This window comes from Leptinotarsa decemlineata, unplaced genomic scaffold, assembly GCF_025532065.1.
Source record: "Leptinotarsa decemlineata unplaced genomic scaffold, Ldec_3_MD MMD2_tig00002974_RagTag_RagTag, whole genome shotgun sequence".
Taxonomy (NCBI): Eukaryota; Metazoa; Arthropoda; class Insecta; order Coleoptera; family Chrysomelidae; genus Leptinotarsa; species Leptinotarsa decemlineata.
This window is the reverse complement of record NW_027412578.1, coordinates 5,697,731-5,724,583: the sequence shown is the minus strand read 5'-3', so window position 1 is coordinate 5,724,583 and position 26,853 is coordinate 5,697,731. Positions and strand designations below refer to the sequence as shown.

At 32.4% G+C, this 26,853-nt stretch overlaps 1 protein-coding gene across 2 annotated transcripts in view; it reads left to right on the top strand.

Annotated features, from left to right (window-relative positions):
- Positions 1 to 22,330, top strand: part of LOC111511621 (E3 ubiquitin-protein ligase SHPRH) — a 37,692-nt gene extending 15,362 nt beyond the window's left edge. Inside the window, exons 9-17 of one of the 2 annotated variants that reach the window (XM_074177340.1) lie at positions 3,120 to 3,314; positions 3,392 to 3,582; positions 6,028 to 6,383; positions 7,675 to 7,775; positions 8,439 to 8,648; positions 8,703 to 8,930; positions 11,552 to 11,866; positions 13,762 to 13,922; positions 18,773 to 22,330. In XM_074177340.1, coding sequence (XP_074033441.1) covers positions 3,120 to 3,314; positions 3,392 to 3,582; positions 6,028 to 6,383; positions 7,675 to 7,775; positions 8,439 to 8,648; positions 8,703 to 8,930; positions 11,552 to 11,866; positions 13,762 to 13,922; positions 18,773 to 19,043 — 2,028 coding nt within the window. In that variant the 3' untranslated portion in view covers positions 19,044 to 22,330. Of the gene's footprint in view, positions 1 to 3,048; positions 3,315 to 3,391; positions 3,583 to 6,027; positions 6,384 to 7,674; positions 7,776 to 8,438; positions 8,649 to 8,702; positions 8,931 to 11,551; positions 11,867 to 13,761; positions 13,923 to 18,772 lie in introns of both variants that reach the window. The other variant, XM_074177339.1, reaches the window with a different exon arrangement.
- The last annotated feature ends 4,523 nt before the right edge of the window (positions 22,331 to 26,853 follow it).

Genomic DNA, 26,853 nt, shown 5'->3' with positions numbered 1-26,853 from the left:
GTAGGAGCAGTTTTATTGTGATATTATTTCTTATGAAGAATATCCACCATGACGATGTAATATTCGGTATTAAAGTGGTGTGAAACAAATTCGGCTGCATGTCAAAACTCAATTAGATAAATGAATAATTCAGGTAGATCTACAAAACAAAATTAATACAATATTATTTTCAGGAAAACAGTTAATATCTGAATATGTAAATTATTGACATTTTATGAGAACAATTTCAATGGCGGTAAATGAATAACTTCCTGTTCTTGTGATGCAGTTTGGAACCTTTATTGTAGTAGTGAATATTACTGAAGTGTTATCTCAAAATAACGGTTTGGTGTTGCGATGAAACTCCAGTAATCTGTATCTGTAGAGTAGGGAGGGTGAGCATAGGCCTACAGCACTTAGGCCATTGTACATCCTCCCGAAGAGTTGTTCTCCTAGGTCATCGTCCATCCTGTCCTTTCCGGGAAGATGGACAGGTCACTAGGAGACATCTCCTTTATAGATAGATAGATAGATATTTATTCAATCTCTTATGGTTGCTTCACAATATGAGATAAGTCACACATAAAGAGGGAAAAATTCTCATTATATAAATATTAAGAATATCACAAACATTCTAGTCGTTACAAATTGATTAAGAATAATAAGAATAAAAAAAAATATTTAAATATAAACACATTTTAAAAATACATTGAAACAAAACTGCCTAGTCGCTACGTTTTTTATACTCGTCTAGTGAATAAGAGGCATGGCAGATGAGAAACTTTTCAAAGATAGTTTGAAATGTTGTAGGTCAAGACTCTCCGAACACACACTCTCTTATTGACGATAACTCCGGACACTCGCATAAGACATGCCTGACAGTTTCATCTTCCTGTTCACACATCCTGCATAGAGGTGTGTCTGCCAACCCCATAATATGAAGGTGTTTCTTTAGTTGACAGTGGCCAGTCAGAAATCCTACTGTTAAGCGTAGGTTTTTCCTGGTCATCGCTAGATATTTCTTCTGCGCCAGCTTCCTAGAGTCGCCCAGGGTGATCCGGGCAAGACTGCATCCTTTGATTCTATCCCTTCCCTTTAGGGATTGAGTATGGGTGTGACGTTTGGCTAGTTCCGCAAATGTCGAAGTTATCAAGCCATAGGTGTCACTGGGATCTAAAATTCTTAGTCCAGCCGCTTCCTTGTAGAAGAGTCGGCAATGCGATTACCTTTACATCTGGCGTGCCTTTCAACCCACCTCAGGATAATGTTATTGTCTACCGAGGCTTTGGTTAAATCTTGGTGGCACTCTAGTTCTAGCCCTGAGGTAACACGTCTGTTCTAGGCTAATAGGGCTTGTCTACTATCAGTGCAGATTGTTATGTTTTTGCCAGAAATTCCTTTTCTGGTTATTTTTTTTTTGTGGCGATTGAGATACAAGCCAATTCTGTTTGAACAACGCTGGTATTTTTTCCCATTCCCCACTTAATCCTTAGGCTTAGTGATCTAGAGTAAACTCCATGTCCTGAGCCTTCTTTGGTTTTTGAGCCGTCTGTGCATTTGCAGCATCTGACTCTGTGTTCTGTTTTATTTGTATTTTGTAGGGTTTATTAAACACGAACTTGGGATCAATTGCATTACTGGGTGCCTGCAGCAGAGATTGCATAGTAAGTGCTTCTCACCATAGGCTTACCCTCAATTGACCCATTAACGCAACCTCCTTAACGTACAGGTCCACGGGGTCAGACCAGTAATTAATTCCATTGCCGCGGTTGGTGTTGTTCTCATGCTCTGTTTGCTCTACTCTGTAGGTGAGAGTTCCATGTTAGCTTCCTGTCGAGGGTAGTACCAAGGTGTTTCACCTCTTTAGAGAAGTTTACTTTATTTTTGAAGATTTCGGGAGGTTTTAAGCCCGATAAACTTCTTTTCCTGGTGAAAAGGACCATTTCAGTCTTCTTGGAATTGATCGACAGTGAGTGTTCCTTACACCATGTTTCTATTAATTTGAGCCTATCCTGCGCTCTATCACACAGTATGTTCACAAATTTGCCAGTCTGCAAGATAACTATGTCATCTGCATATGCAATTGTGTAGAATTCATTATTTTTGAGGTAATTAATCAGGGTGACCAGAACTATGTTCCAAAGAAGGTGTGATAAGACCCCTTCCTGTAATATTACTCCAGTAATATTCAACTTCCTGTTGGTCATTCAAAAAAATTGAATAACATAACAATATCGTAGTCCATGTTGAAATTTGGCTTTATCTAAAAGATAGCTAGAATAGGTCTTTAGCTCAAAACTTCTTTTATGTTCTGCGATCCTTGTTACAATATTTCTTGAAGTCCTTACTATATAGAAACTTTTGGGTATAATCCACATGTTAGTTTGTAGTTAATATCAGTTGATATTTTGAAAAAAGTGAGTCTAGTAAATAATATAAATAAAAATAGTAAACTGTAATCTGAATGAACTGAATAATAATTGCTGAAGAATATAATGTAATTTACGAAGATGATTCATATGAAGAACATATGTAGAACAAGTGAACCTCAGGTACAAAAATTGTATACTGTAAAATCAGTAAAAAGTATCTGTTTACTCAGTTTCTCATATGAGAGACTATTTTTCATTAGTTCGGACTTCCATTGTCTGATATGATATAAATTGATTTGAAATCCCAGAAAAAATCTATAAAAATTAAAAAGATTAGCTGAAAAAGATCAATTATATTAAACAAAAAAAAACTGAAATTACAATGAAATAATATACAAGCAACAATCAAAAATTGAACTATTAAAAAGAGATGAAAATTAAAAATTATTAACAAGAAATGAAAATTCAAAAAATCAAAAGATTTCAAGACAATTTTTTTAAAAACTACACCTCACAATTTGATCTCCACAAACTTCATTTGAAAAATATAATCACAACATGTTTCGCTAGCACAGTGTATTCTGCGAGCATTAATACCATATAAAATGTAATTATCCACAATACTAGAATAGAATAGTTTTTCACAACACATTTTCATCAAGTTAACATCATCATTTTCAATTCCAATCGATTTTAGGTTTGGCAGGCATTGAGCTCATCTTCCAGCATCCTCAAGGAGCTATAGATTATTACAGATCTGTTTTACAGTTGGTTGCCAGGTTTTCTGGGGAACAAGGAGAAATAAAATTAACAGTGGACAAACCTCAGGTCATACACACGCTATATAACTTAGCTGAGGTACTGGATAACTTCAAGCCAGATCAGCCGACTTTGAGAGACGGGAATTTGAGAAACGATTGCAAGGATTTGGAAGAAAAATATATGGAGAAATTTATAAGTGAGGTAAAAATAATCAACTGTAAAAAAGAAATGAACATTTTATTTTCATAATATGATTTTGATCCATTTCTCACTTTCAGTCTACAACTGCTTTTGAGAGTTTCAGTGGGCTGATGATGCAAGTGGAAAAATTACGTAACAAGCTTACTCTGAAAGATGGCCAGTGGTACTCGGATGGAATGGATTGGACTCTCATAAATGGTTATTTCGATAACCTTCTTGATAGAATCAAAACATCTTGTGATGGGGCTGGTGTTCCCTGTAATCTGAAGTGAGTCTCTTTCTTTAAACTACTTTTTTCACAGTTTCCATAATACTTCCTTAGTAATCCTCCGCTGAGAATATAAATTAGACAAATGTCAAATCAACAGTAACGTAATTGATGGAAATATGACATTTTTTGCAGTAGGAACAAATTTTTTTTCGATCTGTATATATTGAATTAACTGAGAAACTTGCTATTTTAACGCAAACATATGACATAATGACAAATGATAATATAAAAATTATCAGATGAAACTTTGTATTTATAAGAATTGTGACCTTTCAGAAGGTGACCACTAAAAGTGCCCCTGTGAAGATAATAATTGCAGAGAATGAACGTCATAGCTGAGTTTGCCAAATATCTGTTCATTTCAAAGAATTCATTATTTATTTTCACATATAGTCAGTGGGCATACTTGAAGACTGGCTATAAATCAAATTATCTAAGAATAATTCGTTCAGGCCAGTCTCATCTCCCTACACAGTAGGTTAATGGACTGACACCTATCAGAAAACAACTACTCCCCTGGCTAATACCACGAAGGGCGTTGGATTATATCCGACAGGTGTCAGTGCAGGATTCTTCACAGAAGTTATTCCTGCATGAGCTGTTGGCGATACAACTGCCGCAATAGATTTTCAATTATTGGAACACACTTGCAGACTGGTTTCGGGCTGTTTGGCCACTCGTCAGTGCAAGGTAGTGTATATCATCAACATAAAGTGTGTTCCATCTATTCTGCACTGACACCTGTCGGATATAATCCAACGCCCTTCGTGGTATTAGCCAGGGGAGTAGTTGTTTTCTGATAGGTGTCAGTCCATTAACCTACTGTGTAGGGAGATTAGACTGGCCTGAACGAATTGTTCTTAGATAATTTGGTTCTCATTATTTATGTTGAAATAATTGAAACAGTATAACGTAAATTAATAAACGAATGTATTTTTTGCCTGGTATGTACTTATTACAAACCAGGAAGATACAGTCTTGTTTTACCCGTAATACATATAGTTAGTTATCTTTCTAAAAAACATAAAAAGTGTACTTCTTGCTCATTACATGTCGAAAATCACAATTCTATTTAGTTTAATGATAGTCTATGCTGTATAAATTTTGAATCGACAAAAGAAAAGTTTAAATGGAAAAATGGGATTTCTTCGGGTTGAAAATATAACTATTTTAGAAACATCAGTCATATTAGATATGTGATGAAAATAAAAAACAGTAAGTTAATAACATTTTCGAGATAACAGAGACACGAAACAAATGAATGGCTTTGAATATGATATATGATATGATATGATATGATATGATATGATATGATATGATATGATATGATGTATGATATGATACTGATAAGGTGGTGTCTGTCTTTATCAATGACAGAAAAATTAGAATGAAAAAAACGAGAATTATTTAGGTATTTTATAGATTTAATTGAAATATGCTGTATTTAGGCCATTGACATACCTTCTAGTGTTAACACCATCATATTTGAGAATATATATCATTTGGCTCAAAAGTCTTTGGGATAAATATGGTTGAACATCTAGAAAAGTCAGATTTTCAAAGTCAAAACCGAGCTTGTGTTCTTTTCATATTTTACAAGGGCTGGGGGGTTTTTGATATTTAGTTTTTTAGAGTGTCTCATGTGTTTGAAACTCTTGTTTTGAGATATTGTCCGATTTGACCAACATCACATTTGGGACAGCTTTCAGAGTTCAATTTGTGCACTTTTTATGCGGTCTTTTAGTTTTTTATTTTAAGGAAAAATACTTTCCAATTTCATTTACTCATGTATTTTTACTAGGTAATTCTCGATTAATTAGAGATTTTCGTTATGAAACTCAAGATTGGAAATGGCAATCGCCCTTGATTTCTTTGATTACTTTGGTTACTGTGGTGTCTAGAAATGCTAAAGTTGTTTTTTTTTTCATTTCAAGAATAAATTTCAGTTTTGTATGAAATCTCTGAAAAGTTTCTAAAATTTTAAATTTGTTTATTTTTTGGAATGGAAGTAATTATATCGTCATTATATCTTTTGAAAAATGGCAATGAAAATGGCAACTTTGGCAAACATTGGTAAGAAAACATATCTGTATACTTGCCATAAATAATAATAATAATTTTATTTGCACCCAAATTACACATTATACATAATATATGTTACAAATATATAATTAGATATAGATAAAGAATATGTGAATTAAAAATGTATTAAAATTTAGTACTTATATCATAGATCCTGGAAGTAAATGGCATCAATAATAATAATATAACAATTTAATAATAATATAAGTTACAAATATATAAATAGATATAGATAAAAGAATGTATTATAGTATGTAAAATGGCCAAAAAAAAGTACTCTAATCTAAATAAGGTGTCAGATGGTAACAGTTTGTGATGAGTTGTTTTTACATAAATTTTTATATAAATTCTGTATTTCAGTATTTTCCGAAGTTCAAGTGAACGCAAAATACTACAGTTACTTTATTCTTGGGATGATGACTTATCATATTTGCGGTCTAAACTTTTCGAAGCTATCGATGAGCTCTATGAATACGTTCCTGAAGGTATTCATAAGATCATAATCAAAGACAAAGTGGTGATCAAAGCGATGAACTGTCATCTGAGGCCACAAAAGAAATCTAAACAAGCTGCGAAATGTCTCGTATGTGAAGCTAACGTCCAGTTGAAAATGTATGAAGGGAAACTGTTCAGCATGACCCACAGGGAAAAGAATTTTGAAGACATGTCGTTGAAGGGCAGCTGGAAATCCACTCTGGAAGAGTTAATCATGAAGTGTAAGTATAGAAAGTTTTTGAAGATACCTAATATAATGGAAATAAGAACTTTTCTTTCGAGAAACACTACACCTTTGTAACTGCATAAGTACTTGTCGAATGTATCATATTGAATCAAAATTGGCAAGCTTGGACTTCCATTTTCTAAAAAGATACTAGAAAATCAATATTTTGTAATAAAATTTCCAAATATTCATCTCTCCTAACTATCTATACCATAGGTTTTGGTAAATGCCTACCGGAAAACAACTACTTCCCCGGCTAATACCACGTGAAATATTGAATAAAATCCAACTGACATATGCGAGATACCTCATCGAGGTTAGTTTCGCAGATGTTTCTCTTTCATCCAGCAGAAGGACCTTGTTGAAATCATTCAAATAGATCACCTACAGACCGGTTTCGAGATATTACCTCTCATCAGTGCAGGAAAGATACGACCCAAACAGCAAAGTGTCTGGGACTTGATTAATTTCAACGCGGCTCAACTGCATGTATGAAACCTTTGTCTAAAAGAAAGATTGTAAACCAGTAACAGTGCCATCTCGTGAACAAAGCCCCAAGCGGAGAAGAAACATTCCATGTACCAATACCGATCAAAACGTGTTTAAAAAGATGTTAACTCATTTGAAATTTATAGAAGAACAAATAAAATTAAATAAACTGAAATATTGAAACTATTAAAAATACTAAAATTACTGGGACCGAAATATTTGGTTGAGTTAGTTGAATGATATAATGTCAAAATAATGAGCAAAAATGAATAGCAAAACTTAAAAGAATGCTTATTTGTAAACAAAACAAATGGTTGTGTCCTAAAACGAGAATAAATTATAAATCAATGGGTTGAACAATAATTGAAATGTCAATCATGTAAAAACAAGTAAAATAAACGATAATGAAATAAAATAATCAAATATACAAAAAATAAGTGTAAAAAAAATTTAAAATGGGAATCGGATTGGTCAAAGAATGTAAACTTTAACGACCGAAGATAACTGTGTGAAAGCTATTTTCCGGATTTTTTGGCCACAGTCTGCAGGTTTTTATGCTTGACGTTTCGTGTACTACTACGGTTGACATCAGAGGCAATGGGGTGAAGGTTGCAGTGCTCGAGTTGTTCCCGATATTCTGAAAACTGTAACTGCGATCTGGTATTTGACTCTGGTTTTGTATCATTATTAGTGGGCTTAATTGGATTACCTGACCTTGTTTGTGTTGCCTCATTCTTTCTATTGAAATCAACTCTGTTGGTTTTGAATTCCTAGTAATTTTGATATTGTTTTTTCAGCTCTACTGGCATTATTAAAAAGCAAAAATTCGAATCCAGAATACATTCAGGATGGTGAAGTATACATTAATATAATCGAGTGTCTGAAGAAGGAGTTCAAGGTAATAAATAAATGAAATAATAAATTTATTTTATTCGTCATCCTATGTAAATATTCCTCACTCTTCAGTTTTTACTTATGCTAAATTTAAAGTTGTTTCCAGCTGCAATTATTCATTGTGTTGATTGTTGATCAAGGGGGGTCCTGAAATTTCCAAACTGACCTAGAATTAATTTAAAATAAAATTCACTTTCCTACACACTAGATCCCAGTAAACACTATTTTTGAAGAATGTTTCGTTGACTTCATCAGATGTTTTTTTATGGACCTGGGTTAAACAAAAAATAATGATGATTATCAAATACACTTGTAGAAGCTGTTGTATAGTGAGACACGTGTTCCAGTTTTGTAAACTGTTTAGTGAAAATCTCACAATAAATACGTTATCATATATTTTCATCAAGTTTCGACTAGTTTTCTCACAAAATGTCAATGTATTTAATAAAACTTTGTAATATATTCATAAAACAGTGTACAAAACCGCAATGTGTAACTGTACAACAGCTTCTCTATTTAGTGAAACACGTGTTGCGGAGTTGTAGTTTTGTACACTGTTTAGTGAAAAATTCAAATAGAGAGTAAATCATTTCAAGTGCAGAATATTTTTGCACTAACGACGTTTGCTTGGAGTTCATTTTGAGTTAGTTCAATTGACCTTATTCAGGAACTTCGTAAGCTGTGGACATTTTTGGATCAGCAGATATGCGCCCAAGACGAATTAGATATTTGCAAAGTGAGATTGCAGCTAAAAACTGAAGTCAATGACGAGAAGAAAGACAACAAAGTTCAAAATAAAGTCAACAAAGCTCTTAAGAATCTCAATTATCAGGTGGAAAACAGAAACGAATTTGTTAATTTATTGAGTGTGCACGAGGTAAAAAGACATTAAAAAGGCACTTTAACAAGTTTAAGGTTTTTATTATTTAAGCTTGACTTTCAAATGACTTCCCTGAAAAACGAGTATAAGATGAATACCGCCAGCCTGGAGAAACTTCTAGGTACCCAAAGTTATTTGGAAACTCTCAGGAAGCAACAGTATGAGGGACAGAGCCCGGACCCTTGCCCCATTTGTAAAAACGCCCTCGAACAACACTGGAGTATACTACTTTGCGGTCATAGTTATTGTCTAGAGTGTATTCAAGTACTTCTGGAACAGGTGAGTAGATTTTATCGAAATTACTTCTGGACAACATTTTTAATAAATATATTATTTAACGTCGTTTAATCTCTTCATTTTCAATATTACTACCAGTTCATATCAAGTGTTTCAAACGTTATCTATTAAATTAAAACAGTTTTCACGCTTTATACTATAGTTCCATACTACTAGGCACTAAATTCTCAGAAAAATTGCATTAACATGAAAACATTGTTGTCGGATTGTGATTCTATATATTGAATCATAATTTTTCCTCATCTGTTTAGTATAATTTCCGTACGGCACTGCAAGAGATAGATCAAGACAAAAACGTCAGTCGTTTCTGAGAATTTTGTGCCTCATTTATGGAATTGTACTACAGAATAAAACACCGTTTTTATGGATTATTGAGGAAAGTTTGTTTAGCAGTTCAATACCAATTTGAATGTTGTTTGGTGAAAACCAGGTGTTTCCAAAGACTCTGGGCTATCCAAGAATATTCCATTGATTTATGTGTAAGGTTTGTTTCCGGCAAACTTCACACATATAAATCGGAGGCGTGGATTTCAGTCTGAAATGCGGTTTTGGGTCTGTAGTATGCACCTGCACCACAACTTGAAGGTTTTTTGATCCATTTGTGAACCGGCAATTATCTACTCTTTTATTTCCTTTTCCCAGAGGATCCAGTCCTCCCTTATCGAAATTGTTGCTGCATAAGACAGTCTTTATTTGAATGTTGGAAGGCAGATCTACCTCACTTCGGTCATGGACATCAAGCAAATTGTTTATTAATTTATTTAAGGCATTGCTTACTTTTACAAATAAACAAATATGTACTATAACTATCAGCTAGATGTGAGGAAAAAACATCGAAATAAAAAAGAAAGGCAATAGTAAGCCAATCAATTACAATCTTCTCAAAGTCTATTTGAATGATTCTAAAGAAGAATTGAAAAGTTCCAAATCCACATTGTAGGTGTTTGCAAGTCTCAAAATTCAAAGTAGAGTTGGTATAATGATAGGGTACTTTGAAGATTTCTGTATTTCTTGTTCTCTTCGAATTCACATTTAAAGTTATAGGTTCAACAATTTCTGGGAAATTAATGCTATTGATTATTTTGTGAATTAGCGTGAGATCTGATTCTAATCTTCTAAAAGCTAGAGTTTTCAAGTTAAGAATGTCCCAATATAATTTCATAGGTATATTCACCAATATATTCCATTCTGCAAGCAGAGTACCTGAAAAACTTGTTTGCAACACTTTCAAGCATATCAATATCGACATTATATGAAGGGCACCAAATCGTGGAGTTGTTGTGTTCGATTATTGATCCAACAAATGAAAAATATAGGATTTTTAATGAAGAGGAAGTTCATTCCTCTGCAGATCTAAAAGTGAAACCTAACATTTTTACTGCTCTAGAAGTAATATTTGCAATAGGGGGTTTCGAGAACTTGGGTCAAGAGTGATTCCTAAATCTTAGATTGTATTTGCTGTTTCCGATTACTTGATTCTATATGAACTATTTATGGGATTTTTTTTCGGAAAAAAGTAAATTTTAGACGTTTGTCTATATTCATTACAATAAGTTTATATCACGCCAGCGTACAAAGTTGGATAAATCGTACTGTCATAATTTAGTATCAGATGAGCCATGAATAATTTTGAACAAGGCTTACCAGATCATCAGCAAACAGAAGAAATTCACTATAGAGAATAACAGGAGTGACCACAGAAGGGAGATACTAAGTCTATCCTGTGGACAACCTCTGGTAACCCTCATCTTGAAGAGTCATACTCATAGTAGCTTTTCTGTTCGTGAGCATGACGTAGATCCGGCCAGTAATGGTTGATTATATGTACATTTCAGCCAAAGCTGATCCTATATTGTCAGTAAGAAATAACTCAAACTCGCTTAGTCATTTGACTGTCCTGGGCCTTCATGAGGGAATTCTAGAAATGCAATGATGTTTCTAAGAGGTAGGTCAGAGATGAAAATATTTCAATTTATCAAGAGAATTTGAGGAATGTATTTTTGTATACAATACATCATTCTTCATTTTGCGTCTCCTCATGAATTTAATCTCTCTGACCTAATTCTAAAAATATTTCTGAAACAATGTTCTCTTGAGTGTGAAATAAACCAAAGTACAAGTGATATACTATAAGAAACATAATAATATCTCTAGTTATCTGACAGTGACTATTGCCAATGAAATGTGATTACATAGTGATATAAATAGGTGAAACAATATTGTCAGTTTTTGTAATATTGTTTCATTTCCAAGATGTAATGAAACTGTTTTATTTGGAAAATGACCCAAAACTATCCGATTTTATTTTATTATTTGCCGTCAGTGACGGCAGTGATATACATCACGAAAAGGGTTTATTTCCATAAAATTCACCTTTGAAGTTTTTATGTCAGCCAAATACATTTTTATTTCAGTAGTTTACCTTTGAAAAAAATATTTCAATGACTTTATTTTTCTTTTTATGAACTCATTTTAATTTTGTAAAAATAGTTTTCATTTGATATAATTACAGTATAATCTAGTTGAAGTTTCTGTCTGTGTAGAATATTGAAGCTTTGACAGTTTCCAAATTTCTATAGAATTTTTATATATATATTTTACAGACTTCAGGAGATCATATACAATGCTCTGTATGCAGAAATAAACAGAAATACGAAGAAATATCCTATATCAAAGCTGGTAACACTGTCACCGATGAAGATTGTAAAAAAATAAAGGGAAACTATTCTACAAAAATCGAGGCTGTCATAAAGTTACTGACTGATTTGAGAGAAGAACATCCAGACGTAAAAGTTTTATTGTTTTCCTCTTGGATAACGGTACTAAAATGCTTGAGGAGTGCTTTGCAATGTAATTCAATAACTTGCGAGTTGTTATCACAAGGAGGGAATGTGGAAGCCAAAATAAAAAATTTCAAGGTAAATATAATTCAATAGTTTTTTTTTGTGGAAAGCTTTTTGATCATTGCTCTCAGTTATTAAAAAAATTTTATTTAATGATATCATTTATTGATCATCTTCGTCAGTGTAGCGATAATTTTAAAAGTATTCTTCCACACAAAATTTTCCAATATAATCAGTTTATCAAGAAGTTAGCTTCAATCAAAATTATTAGAAATATAGGGATACAATCTATTCATTATGCTGGAATAAAAATTTACAATGAACTACTGAATATGGCAAACTGAAATATACAAGGAATTTGAAAGAAAATTTGTTGCTTTATGCATACTTTTTTTTATAACTATTCAGTGGTACAAGTTATGAACTATTTACTGATATCAATGTTTTTTTATTTTCTGTCCCTTACTACAATTATTACTGTTTCAGTTATTTATTATTGATTAAGTTCCCTCCTATAATTAAGTTATATTTTCCTTGTAAAATAAATAATTTAATAAATTATGTTATTGAAATTATGAGAGAGGGAAATATACTTTATTGCCATGAAGAAAATAATTCTTATATTCAAGGCAGTCACAATTATGAAACTAATGCATACCCCTCAAATATATATAAACATATAAAATGCATAAGTGAAAATATAAGGTTGGATGGAAGAGCAAGTTTTGTCCATGTGTGAACATGGGCGAAAAATGAATCCTGCCATTTGATAAGAGCTATGTGTGTATTGATTACTTATGTATGAACTTATCATGGTGGTTGTTCTGATTATTGGAGTCCTTGGTGGAATGAAACCAATTATTATTATTATTATATGGACAAGACACATTACAGATATATAATAAAAATAGTTGAAAGTTTATATAGAATTTTACACATTTTAATAACAATATAAAAGTGAAATGTTCCAGATGTTCCAGATTATAAGTTGTTCAGTCAAAATTATCATTATAGAAGTCCTCCAGACTATAATTAGGTTTTTCACAAAATAAAAATTGAACAGCCTTCTTAAGATTGTTGTAATTTTTTTATGTTCCTTTTAATATTAAGTTAATGATTGAACATTTTACTTCCATTATAAATGAATCATTCCTTCATAAAAGCCTAATTTGGTGTAGGTAATTTGATTGTATTTTTTCTTCCATTAGAATATTGTGAAGAGGCAGTGTTAAACTTGCTGAGATGTTTGTTTATCATACATGATGCTTCCACAACTTTTGTGAGATAAACAACGATCTATCTACATCTACAAGAATCTTGTGTTTTGGCTTTGGTAATATATCTAACATCACGTTTTTCTAGGACCAATGTGCTCTGCATAAGATTGTTGTTTGCTACTCCCCAGAATGAATTGTCATATCTCAAATGGGACTCTATCAAGTCATAATAAACAGCTTTTGCAGCTGATGACCCAAGTTCACTTAAAAACAGTCTAACAACGAAGCACTCATAAGCTGATTTTTCTTATGTTCAAAATATGGTTTTCAAATTTAAGTTTATTGTTTACACAAACCCCTAAAAATTTGTTGTTTGTACAGTTTTCAGTATTTGTGTAAAGTGTTATCTCGTTCTCTAATTCACACCTGAGGGATAATATACCTGTTTTTGAAATTTTATATGCGTGACAATTTGAGTCACATCATTTTTTCAAACATTCCATATCAACCCTCATATTATTTTCTAACGTCTGTTCCTTTTTTATGGTTGTATCATCTGCAAATACTATAAATTCACCACAGATGTCAATATTCAATAACTAATTGATATATAATAAGAAAAGGGTGGAACCTAATATGGATCCTTGCGGTACACCATACTTGCACTCTTTAGTGGAATAAGAGGACATGTTTACTGCTTGATAACGATCTGATGGTAATATAATCATTTAAAAACACCTGATAATATTCTAGGATCCAACCAAAAATATAACAGTTTTACTCCTACCTATCAACTTGGGATCAAAGGGACTGAACTTAATCGAAGCAACACACGTCATTCTTGTAGAACCCCTTTTAAATCCAGCCGATGAACTTCAGGCAATAGGAAGAGTGAATCGAATTGGACAGACAAAGTGAGTATAATTTATATTTGATGATTTACTGTGTTTAAATCATTCTGGTTGTAGAACAGAATTTTTTAGTTTTGAATTTTCATCGCCAAATAAAGTGACTAATGATATGGTTTCCGTGATGTGGCTCTGAAATGGTTCGAGTCTTATTTCTATAAACGTAGACAGGTGGTCTACTCTGATGGTCTAACCTCTCATGAGTCTTTGATGGATTGTGGAGTACCACAGGGCTCTGTCTTAGGACCCTTATTATTCCTGCTTTATGTGAATGATCTTGCACTCTTGGATATTGCGGGTAGATTTACAATTTTTGCAGATGATACCACCATTCTTTGGCATAATAAAGACACTCATCATTTGAATGCAATAATAGAAAATGACATTCACAAGGTCAAGAAATGGTGCGACGCCAATCTGTTGTCCTTCAATGTAAATAAAACCCACATTCTCACCTTTAAATGTTTGTTAAACCCAATTTCAATAGGTGATAAATGTCTACAAGAATCCTCTTTGGCTAAATTCCTTGGGGTATTTATTGATAGTAGGTTGACGTTCAAGGAACATGTCGCAAGTTTATGTACCAAACTTGCCAAAGGCTATTATGCACTTAGAGTCATATCCAAGGAACTCGACCCAACCATGGCAAGATCAACATATTTTGCATTTATAGAGTCACACCTGAGATATGGGATCTGCTACTGGGGCAATTCCGACAAAGCATCTTTCAATATGATATTTAAGCTACAAAAAAGAGCTGTCCGGTATGTTTGTAGGGCTGGCTTTAGAGATTCATGTCGTCCACTATTCAAATCACATAGAATAATGACCCTTACCTGCATATTTATACTAGAGACGGTGTGTTTGATGTTTAAAAAACATAAGTTAAATAGAAACACCATAAAAAAACCCTAGTTACCTGACTAGACAGATGGGTAATTTGGATCTTCCTAAGCCCAACACTACACAAGTTAAAAATTCCCTGATTTATAACTCAAAAAAAATTTTCAATCATTTACCCCAGAATATCAAAGATCTAAATTCAGAGAGAAAAATTAGGAAAAGTGTCAAAGAGTTACTGTTTGATAAGGCATACTACACTTTGGATGAGTTTTTTAACGATTCGCTTTAAATGTAAAACTGATGATTTGTCTTTGTTGTCTTGTATTTTACCTTATAGTTTTGTATAGTAGACTGATGAGCGCCTCGGGCGCATGTTTTTACTTTTGTTAGACTTGTTTTACTTTTTTGCGACTTATTTGTTTATACACATTAATCTCATCTTATTCGTCTCGACTAATTTTATAATTTTTATACTTCCACTTTTATGCTTACTTGTATTTTGTACCTTCATTACTTTAATGATTACTTATGACACTTTGTCAATAAGAAGTTATTCTTAGACAATAAAGTATCAGTATCTATCTATTCTATCTAAATTAATTTATGCTACTCTAGGTTTGATGTAAATGATGGACTAGTAATTACATACTAATTATTATTTTTCAATTGTATTATAACTTCAAATTAATTCATGTTTTCGAACTTTTATAAATTGAAATTTTTTGAAGTATTTTAGTTATTAGAAATCACAATAACAATATGTCAAAGTCATTTTACGGGTTTATTGGCTGTAGTCTGCAAATTTTTATGCCTGACGTTTAGTCTACTACTGCTGTGGGCATTATCGAAGATGATGAGGCAACATATAAAGTGCTGGGTTGTTTTTAGAGCAGATATTATGTTATTGGAATTCGTCTCCGGTTTTATTCAATTAGTGCTGGTCGTTCTTTTCGATTCTTTGGATTAAATGGTCTCATTTGTGTGTTATTAAGAACAGGTATCCAGATTTTATTCACGTTAATTTCCTCTTCTATTGAAATTTTCGGTGTTTATGAAGTTTTCTCCAGTATTCGTGTTGCTTCAAACAAGATAATGTGAGAGCCTTCAATAATTCAATATATTTCAGTGACCTAATATATTTTAACAAACAAGAAAACAATTAATAAAAGATGAAACCGAAACTGTGGCGTAGAATAAATCCAAAACAAGCACCAGAAATGGATTACTCTTCTCAACACGTGTTTCACCAAACATGTTGTTGATTCAGGAGACGAAGAAAACTGTTTCCTTCATAAATGCAATAATCTTTTCGATGCGTGTTTTACCAACTAAGTTTGCTTCTTCGGAAGGCGAATAAGCATCTTCTTCGTCTCCTGAAGATGCAAACTTAATTGATGAAACGTGCATCGAGAAGAATATTGAATTTCTGGTGATTGGGAAAAGTGCGTGTTTCAAACAAATTAACTGTCGAGAACAGACCTGAACTAAAATGACAATTTATATCTAATACGGAGACATTAGAAGTATCCAAAAAGACCTATACTATTCAGTTTTTCTCTAATAGATACTCCTCTTGGAAACTTTATTTTATATCAATGTTTATTCCATGTGTTCTATAACACTGATAAGTATTTTACTTTTAAAAATGTGTATATAAGTGTTTGGGAAATTGGGAATCTTCCAAAGAAAGGAAGGAAGTAATCAATTTGAAAATAAGTAACTCTATACTGAAAGAAAGTCCTCCTGAAACAGCTACTTTCATATAAACATTGAATTACATGAAAGAAAAAAATTCTTTCGAAACAAATACTTCTATATGAACACTGAATTATACAGAAGATACTTTTCTCTACTCAGTTTGTATTTCAAACATTCGTTGTGGAATAAAAATCGGATATCATTTTCGCCTTAAGACACTTGCCCCAAGGCTCTTCAGTACAAAATTGGATAACATTGTGTTTTTTCTATAATGTTATCCAATTTTGTACTGAAGAGCCTTGGGGCAAGTGTCTTAAGGCGAAACATCGCTGTATACCAGTGAGGGTGACAGTGTTCCATGTAAGTGCAATTTATTAGCATTCATTCAAAGTAGAACTCATGTGAATGATATCCGATTTTTATTTCACAACGAATGTTTGAAATACAAACTCAGTAGAGAAAAGTATCTTCTGTATAATTCAGTGTTCATATATAAGTATTTGTTTCGAAAGAATTTTTTTCTTTCATGTAATTCAATGTTTATATGAAAGTAGCTGTTTCAGGAGGACTTTCTTTCAGTTTGGGTCTGAAAGTTACTTCTTTGCATGATCTACACATCCATGTATAGAGTCACTTATTTTCAAAATGATTACTTCCTTCCTTTCTTTGGAAGATTCCCTCATCCCCTTTTTTTTGTATTAAGATGGAGTAGTAGAAAGCCAAAAACTTTCTTTCCCAAAAATTAATCACTCCTAAAAATATAACCTATTCAATTCAAAGTGTATATAAGTATTCACAAATAGAAATAAGTTTACTAGGATTCAACAAGTACATAGTTACAATACGAGGAATTCGCTGATTTTCACATTCCCTGTTGTAAATATGTTGTATCTTCGAAATCTCCGGAATATTTGAGTCTGAAGATTTTCTATAAACTACCCAAAGAAATAGCAAGTTCCGCCAATATTAGTATTTTTCAAACTCACTTGAGAACATATTTAGTCGACAATACTTTGTATACATTGGATAAATTTTTTTTATTCTTTAGATTATAAGTGACTATTCCTATATGTTTCATCATCTTTGAGAAAATAAATGTGTTTAATATTTATTTATGTATATGTGTATGTACACTGTAAGCCCAATTTAGATATTAGTAGTACAGTGCTATATAGTACTTAATGTAATACAGTGGATTAAGAGTAAATTATAAGTTGATTATTTAAAAAAAATTAAAATGTATAACAATATGAACATATATAATTCTTACAGGCAAGTAACACAGGCAAGTAACAGCTTGCACTCGCAATGTTTATGCTTGTGAATTTCCAAGGATTCTAAATAATTGAGTTTGCAACCCTTCCTTGCATAGTGCAGAATTTCCGTATCGTTTAGGTTCGGAAACTTGTGGTTGCATGCCAAGGAATGGTTTGAAAACATCGAATCATTTTTTCCTAGTCTGAAGGACCTTTCATGTTCAGCATACCGTTTTTGGAAATTTCGTCCGCATTGTCCCACATAAACACTATTACACTCCAGACACTTAAGCTTATAAACTCCAGATTTTTCCAACTTGTCGACCTTATCTTTGGCATTGAAATGAGATAACCTGGCATGTGGTCTGAATGCTACTTCCACATTGTTTTTTCTGAAGAAACCTGCGGTTATTTCTGTTCTTTTTCCAAAATATGTTAGCGTTACCCATTTCTTGATTTCTGGTTGTTTGACCTGAGGATATATTAATCTGTAAGTGAATTTCTGGCTTTGGTTCCTGACTAACTTCTGGATAGGTCATTATTATGACCTATCTGTGCATTTGTATCAATTTCCCTAGCTAGATTGTGTGTAGACAAAGGCAGTGAGAATGCTCTGTGCAACATTGAATTGTAGACATGCAACCATAAGTTTTCGCATCTAAACGATATGGAAATTCTGCACTATGCAAGGAAGGGTTGCAAACTCAATTATTTAGAATCCTTGGAAATACACATTGCGGGTGCAACCTGTTAAATGATCAAATCGATTTAATTTACTCTCCGGTTTTTAAATTGGCACATCCGCAGTACCTGAATGGTATATATTGGCGAATGTAATGAATCATTGTTAGTTTATTGTATAAGTTTGAGCATGTCCATATAGGACGAAATTGCAGTAACGTTAGTTACAAATAAAAATAGAAATTTTCATTTCTCTTTTCAGTAATGATTATCTCTAACAATTTGGGTTCTTTCCATAAGATAGCTCTTGATCCACTGCAATATTTGCCCAGCTTCTTTTTTTTTGAAATTTATTTTAATTGTTTTGATATTTTTCAGACCAACATTCGTTCACAAATTCCTCATAAAAAACACAATCGAGGAGAGTATTCACCAAGCTACTACTTCCAATGCTGAAAACTGGGATAAAAGTAAAGTGACACTGCAGCATTTGGTTAACCTTTTTGATACATCGGTAGAGGCAGTTGAATCCCAAAATTCAGAGGTGTCACCTACTGAGATACTTGAAGAATCTACTCTCGATAACGATGAAATTGAAGAAAATATCAATTCAAGGATATCTTCTAATGAGTCTATAAGTGATGGGTGATCTCATAAAACGGTTATGCAAAATCTCAGCTTGACACAAGTAATGAACCATCACCAATAGTTATCATCTTGTCTCTCTGATTTAATGATTGTTTTATGTATGTTCGAGAATTAGGTGTGTGTGTTGTAATTATTATTTGTATAGATTGCCATGTTTTCTGAATGGTGAAGATTTTAATTGTTTTCGTTTTAGCTGTCAGTTTTTCAAAACAATAGATTTGGAGAAAATAAATGATTGATCCGTGATTTTCGGATTAGTAAAACATACTGATTAGGTTCATTTTGATTTTCACAAATCATGCTGGGGAAAATTGTTTTATAGCAAAATACGTGTCGCGGTGTGGTAAACCTTTTAAAGTGAAAATCAAAGTAGATCGTTTTGGTGAGTTTGGGAATGGATCTTCATCAAGTATCGGCCAATCCAATTCAATTTTTCAGATTAGTGTTAAAGAAATAATAGCTGTAGAATTAGAAACAAGTTCAATTAAAAAACTTTCTACATGAAACTGAGAAAATCTAAGGAAATAAATAAATGATGAACAGCTGAAAATAGAAGAAACTATATCAACATATAAAATATATAAAAAACTCAAAATTTTGAATGCCTTTGTCATTTTTTATTTGATTTTGATTGTAATGATTCTTGATGAGTTTTGATTTCCATCATAATCTTAATAATTTTGACCTTTTTCAATACCAATAGTTAATTCTTTATTATTTTTGATTTTTCTATATTTACGTATTTTAGCATTAATTGAAGCATTTTGTTTCAAATATCGACATTTTTAGATGAAGGAATTATACAATTCAAACAGTGTTGACGTAAATCTCCCCTAATAACTTTCGAAGGGGGCAGCTATCAGAGTTGGACGAAATTTCTGTAAAAAGGAATCATGTTTAGTACTTTTTTGCAAATGAACTTGGCAAGAGTTATAAACAATATATGATATTATTTGTATTTATACCTTCAATCCGAATATAGTTTTATTTGTTATTATTCAATTTTTATATTCATTAATTTGGTAAGAATCTATTGATTTGAAACGAAGCTTTGGGATTTTTCCCGATAAATCATGTTCACTTCCATCTTGTGATTTCTGATTCCATTTTTTTAATATTTTTTTTAGATTAAATGTAAGTTTTAAGAATACAATCAGTATTATTTATTTTTCTTTAATTTAGCACAAGTATTGGATTTGTAACATATTTTCACCAACTTTTTCAAATAGTCATCTTTATACAACGCAGGCAAATTATAATACATGTATATTGATATAATATTTTTTTAAATTTTATCATTAATGATTGTTAGCAATTATAAGTTGTAGGTCACAATTTTTTGTGTTATTGGTGAAATGATAAGTGATTTCTCTTCTTTGCAATATATTGTGAAATATGCTGTAAATTTTTCCTGATGTTTATTACAATATAAATGTTGAAAACAAGTAAAACCCAAAGTAATAAGAAGATTTGTTCGAATATAGTTAACTGTGTTTTTTGGTGAATGTTACTCTGTATAAAAAAGTTGATATGAAATCCATGAGAAAAAAATTAATGAAATGAAAATATTAAAACCGAAATATTATTTAAATTAGTGAAAAAAATGTTGAGATATTAAAAAATGAGAAGACTTACAATTAATATAAAATCTGAATGTATAAAATGCTAATTTGCAAAGGAAACAAATTATTGTGACATGAAATGAAAATTAATTCATAAATGGGTTGAAAAATGGGTAAAATGTCAATACTCTACAAAAACTAAAAATTGAAGAGAAATATAATGCAAATGAAAAAAAAATATTCCAAGAAAAAACTTCATGATGTTTCAATTTTGGATATTATCAATCGAAGCATCATGAAAAGTAGTTTAATATTAAATTCTTTATTATTTTAATTTTTTTTATCGTCATTTCTCTTCAATTGTTATTTTTGTTTGTGAATTTTGGTCATTGGTCAACCCATTTTTTCTATCATTTTTATTTCGAGTCACTATGTGAATGTTTTCATTACAAAAATAATTTATTTTCTTTTGAATTTCTTACCATATGTTCATTGTCACTTTATTTTTTTTTATATTCTCATAGATTTTGAATTTGGCAACACTTTTTCAGACAGTGAAATTTCTAACTCTAACACATTTTTATCTCAGAATGAAATGAAGTTGAGCAAACCCATATACAACAAAAATCTTGTATAAGTTGAGGTAATTCAAAATTTTTCTAGTCGGATAACTATTTTTAGCAATTACATATTTTAGTATTGTGGTTATGAAAACAATGTTTGATAAAAATGATTTTGAACTATTTTTTTCATAACATACGAGAATCGTAAGTCTAAATAACTGAATGGTTCTTGTTCAATGTTTCACATAGGTCAAACTGGAAGAACATTCATAGCACACATAAAAGAACATGAATTAAAATTTATTTATTTCCATACGAAATGTTTGAAACTAATATGTTCCTACCAGATAATCATGCTTGGTCTCACTAGAATAATCAATGTGTAATATTTATTGACTTGTTTTTCACATAATTTTTACTAGTGAATGAGCATTTTTATCTTTTTATTACCTGCATTTACTGACTTTTATAATTGAAGAAATAGTTGTATCAGCCCTTTACAGGTAGTTGAAAGTGAATTAGAATTAATCATCCGATCGATCCGCAGATCATACTAATGTTTTCAGAATATAAAATGTTTTTGGGAAAGGAAGGTTTTGGCTGCCTAACTTCTCCATCTCTATACAAAAAATGTGGGGAACTTATGCAAGATGTACACATCTTCGTAAAGAGTTTATCTTGGAATTAATTGCTTTCTTTCTCCCTTTCCCAAAAACTTATCTGTGCTTTACATTTTTCGTTTTGAATAAAATGTTTCAATATAACACTAATTAATCAAATCCTGCTTGAGAAAGTTATTGTACACTTGAACACGTGTCGTGATTTTTGTAAACCTTTTATAGTGAAAATCAAAATAAATATTAGTAATATATATAAATCGTGATTCTTGTAGATCAGACTTTGGGCTTTACTTGGTAATGATATTTAATTATCAAATTAGGTGCAACAAATTGGTAACTAATTGAAATCATATTTGAATCATTACACCACCAATAATGCTCACCTTATATGTGGGAAATGGAGCTTGTATTCTATTTATTTGGTTGTGATTTTTATTGGTAGTCCTTTATATTTGTATATTAGTTTTAATACATTCTAATAATTGCTGTAATAATTTTTGTCTACAGGCTATGATTGTTTACAATAAATTTTAATATTCCATATCATTGGCTTTATTTTCTACTAAAGCACAGAAGTGTCATATATTTTTATTGTTTCTTGAAATTCCTGACTTCAATACTCAAAATTTCGATTTTCAACTCATCGTTTAGTTAGAGGTTCGACTCATTGCACTTTGAACTTCACTGTTTGAGAACACTTTCATTTGGAGAACTGCTTTTATGCGGAATAATCTTTCTGACGACGTTTTTCCAAATTAATTTAATCCCCAGCGATTCAAATCCAATGTGAATCGCTGCTTTTGCATATGCACCGCTCATAGAACGCCTTGAAGATTTTCCTGTATTGCTTGTGATTTGTCGTTAAAAAAAAGAACTTAAATTTCGGCTTTGAACTTAAAATTTCGACTTTCAACTCGAAATTTCGATTTGATTCTCAAAATTTTGACTTCAAATTGTGCGAGCAGAGGATCAACGATGTCTTACCTTTTAACATGTACATTATATACATTATTTATTTCCCAAACTCTTGAATTTTGTTAAAAACGTGAAAAATACATTTTCCCTTGTACATGATGATATCAGCATGAATTTGTAGAAAAAATATTTCCACTGGAATTAATTAATACTAGCTGGGCTGAAAAGTTTGACTTCAAACGTAGAGACACTGGTGATGCAGAACGCACTGAACGTTCAAACGAGGCAGCAACATCAGAAAATATGAAAAAAAAAACACAAAATCGTTTTGAATGATCGAGAAGTGAAGTTAGCTAACATTGTAAAGATATAAAAAAAAAACGTGTTGGCTTTATTTAGCATTCGACTATGAGAAAGCTCCGTTCAAAGTGGGTGCCGCGCGAGCTCACTGTTACCAAAAACAAGAACGACTTGCTGATGATTCTGAGCAGTGTCTGGCCATGTTTAAACATAACAAACCGGAATTTTTGCGTCGATATGTAACAATGGATGAAACATGGATCCATCACTTCAGTCATCTGGAATCAAATCGATCAGCATCTGAGTGGAGAGCAACTGGTGAACCTCGTCCGAAAGCACAACAATCGGCTGAAAAGGTTATGGCCTCGGTATTTTGGAATGTGTGAATATTATATAGCGTTATTAGAGCGTTTAAAGGCCGAAATTGCAAAGAAACGACCACATATGGCGAAGACAAAATTCTGTTTCATCAAGACAACGCACCGTGTTACAATTCAATCAAAACAATGGCACTACATGAATTGAACTTCGAATTTCTCTCATATCCACCGTATTCGCCAGATTTGACTCCCAGCGAGTACTGGCTGTTCGCAAACATAAAAAAATGCTCACCGGTAAGAAATTTCGCTCGAATGAACAGCGAACAATTTGTCCGAGGTTATTGCTGAAACTGAGGCCTATTTTCGGGCAACATTTTTAATAAAAAACACGTTTTTTTTTCTAAGGCACGGAACTTTTCAGCCCATGTTATATCCTTCAATTGTGGAGTTATATTATTGTATATAATAAATGTCAATGCTTCTACATGCCAAGAAGCAATTTTATTCGCCGACCATACAACCTAGATCCTCATTCCAGATTAATCATAGGAAATGTGATAATGTGATCATTGAAGCTAATAAAATATTTGAAAATACTTCTCGATGACTGGAAGAGAACAAATTTACTTCCAAACATAGCAAAAACTACTTTAATCCAGAAATGAAAATGAAAGTGGGTAATTTTAACAAAATTCTTAGGGTCCCATCTATCGGTGAACTGTTTGGTCAAACCATATTTCAGTCAAAAAATTACATGTGAAGTTACTCATCTGAAGCCGATCGATGATATAAGTTACAGAAGAGATCTATCAGAATCATAGTTTTCAAAGACGGAAGAACTAGTTGTATAAATATCTTTAGAAAAATACGCATAACGACAGTACCTAGTTAGCATAATATATAAAATCCCACTTAGATACCATACATACCGTGAATTTCAACCACCCTTACAGAACAACACGTGGTAATACATGAAAAATTCCGCATCACAGACTTAAACTTGTCCAAAATAGTGGGCTGTTCAAAAAATAAGGTGAATTTTTAAATTACGTGGGCCACGTACATTTAATAAACGATGTTTTCATTTTTTATATTGTCACACTCGTCTTGAACGTATGTTCACAGTTTTAGCATGTTAAGTTTGGTGGGGAGAGGAATAAAAGTTAGTGTAAGTAAGAGCAATCAAAAAAATTGGATCAAAGAATTTGTATCAAGTTTTGTGAAAAAATAGAATAAGGCGTGATTGTACTCTGAGTCAGAAAAATGTTTATAAATGGTTCAAGCTCTTCACAGCAGGTCGCGAAGATGTGAATGACTACGCTCGTCCTTGACGTTCCAGCACATCATCCACCGATGGAAATGTTGAGAAAGTGAAGAAAGTTGTTATGGAGAATCTTTGAATCACTATTAGAAAAGTTGTTGAGAATGTCGACATATCGGTTGGCTCATGCTATGCATTTTTTTCAGAAATTTTGGGCATGAAGCGTGTGGCAGTGAAGTTCGTTCCAGAATTGCTGAATTTTGACCAAAAAACCCGTCGCATGAGCATCGCTGAGGAATTGTTGAATTCAGTTCGACGGCGAACCAGATCTGCTCAAAAGCGTCATGACTGGTGACGAATCATGTGTATATGGTTATGACATTGAAACCAAAGTCCAATCGTCCTAATGGAAGAGCCCAGGAGAGACAAGACCAAAAAAAGCACGTTAAGTTTGACCAAATGTCAAGATTTTGCTCACCGTGATTGCCGTGGCGTAGTGCATCAGGAGTTCTTTCCGCATGGTCTTATGATCAATAATGAGTATTATCTTGAAGTTATGCGCCGCTTGCGAGAAGCAATACGAAGGAAACGTCCGATATTGCGGAAAAACATTTCATGGCTTTTGCATCATGATAATGCGCCAGCTTACTCGTCATTGCTTGTTCGTAATTTTTTGGACTAAAAACGTACCATAATATATCATGCCTCAGCCATCGTATTTACCAGGTTTGCCCCCCTGCGACTTTTTCCTGTTCCCAAGATTGGGAACAGAAGACAGCCTCAAAATGCTACTATTCAGTGAGCGAATACCTAGATGATGACAATTTGTAAATTTTGGTGAGTACTTTTATTTTATATCAACCATTGATTGAACAGCCTTTTATTTTTATGAAAAAAAAATCGTTAATTTAGACAATTTTTTGTCATTGTATATACATAAAGTGTCTTAGGGGGATACTTTTTTCTCATCATTCACTTGACTGGACTGGACTCCTGTAAAATGAATATAAAATCATTCAGGAAAGTTTTGAATCTTTCATTTCAGTTCTTCAAAATTTTGTCGCATTGGGCGACCACCACCCATAATACAGGCATGTTTCGCCGACTTTGTTAAATAAATTTGTGTATGAATCGGAAGTGAGTATCCGCGATGATAAAGAGTTTCTTTTACAAACTTGATATCAAGTGAATGCCTATATTTATGTATACAGAAAACGGTACGAGCCATTTTGCATAATTTTTAACGGTGTTGTCGAAATAAATCGGTATTATGAATATGATTAATCATTTTCTTATTTTCCCAGTAATACATATTTCTTTCTGAACATAATAAGAACCAACAGAATAGTTTTTTGTCTGTTGATACATTTTCGGTTAGATGCAGATTAATGTATTGTTTGTTTCGACTTTTCGATGTTTCTCTGTAGCTGAAACATGGAATGAGTCGCCCTACAAAAATCACGGAATTATGCTAGAACGTCCGCGGCTTACCACAAATGTTTTGAAAGAAGTCATTATTTTCTAGCTCCGCCTATAACAGAGTAGGATTGAAAATGATTCTATGTGTAACCTTGAACTGTATATGTGTCTGCACCTCTGTCCAATTTATTGCAGCATGTTGCAGTGGTAAACAAAAACAGTCAATAATTAATTCACAGATCAGGTTGGAAGTTGAACTATTCATCGACAAGTTCATGATCAAATTCCACTTACACTGAAATACATAGTTGTCACATGGTAACTATTTATTCTAGATATTATATACTTGTTGATGCAAGGGGATTTTGCAATGAGTCTAGGTAATGTGAAAATAAGGCAACAATAAAATTTTCTGCACAAACGGATACCATCTAAGACTGAACATTTGCATTTTTTTATTAAACTAAACATTTTACGAACTTGGCTAATAAGGTCGAAGTATTTACATTATTAATAGGGGAGACCGCGTATGGTTGTCTCACGGGTTGGTTGTCACAGCTGCCATATTGAAAAATTGAATGAACGAAAGAGTTTATCGAACAAAATCGAAGGAACGCGAGAGCAAGTAACACCACTTTAGTTCACGCGCATACTGTGTGAGGGAGATACGTACATTAGTTTTTTTTCGGACGGCAAAAGTAAATTTTTGTGCATTTGTGTCGAATCTCATAAAAATACCAGAATTTTCCGTAGATATATATCATTTCATGTATTTTTGATTTGACATATGTGGTTCACTATCCGTTTTTATGAATGTATATGGATTCAAAGTTATTTCTGGGGGTTGGTTA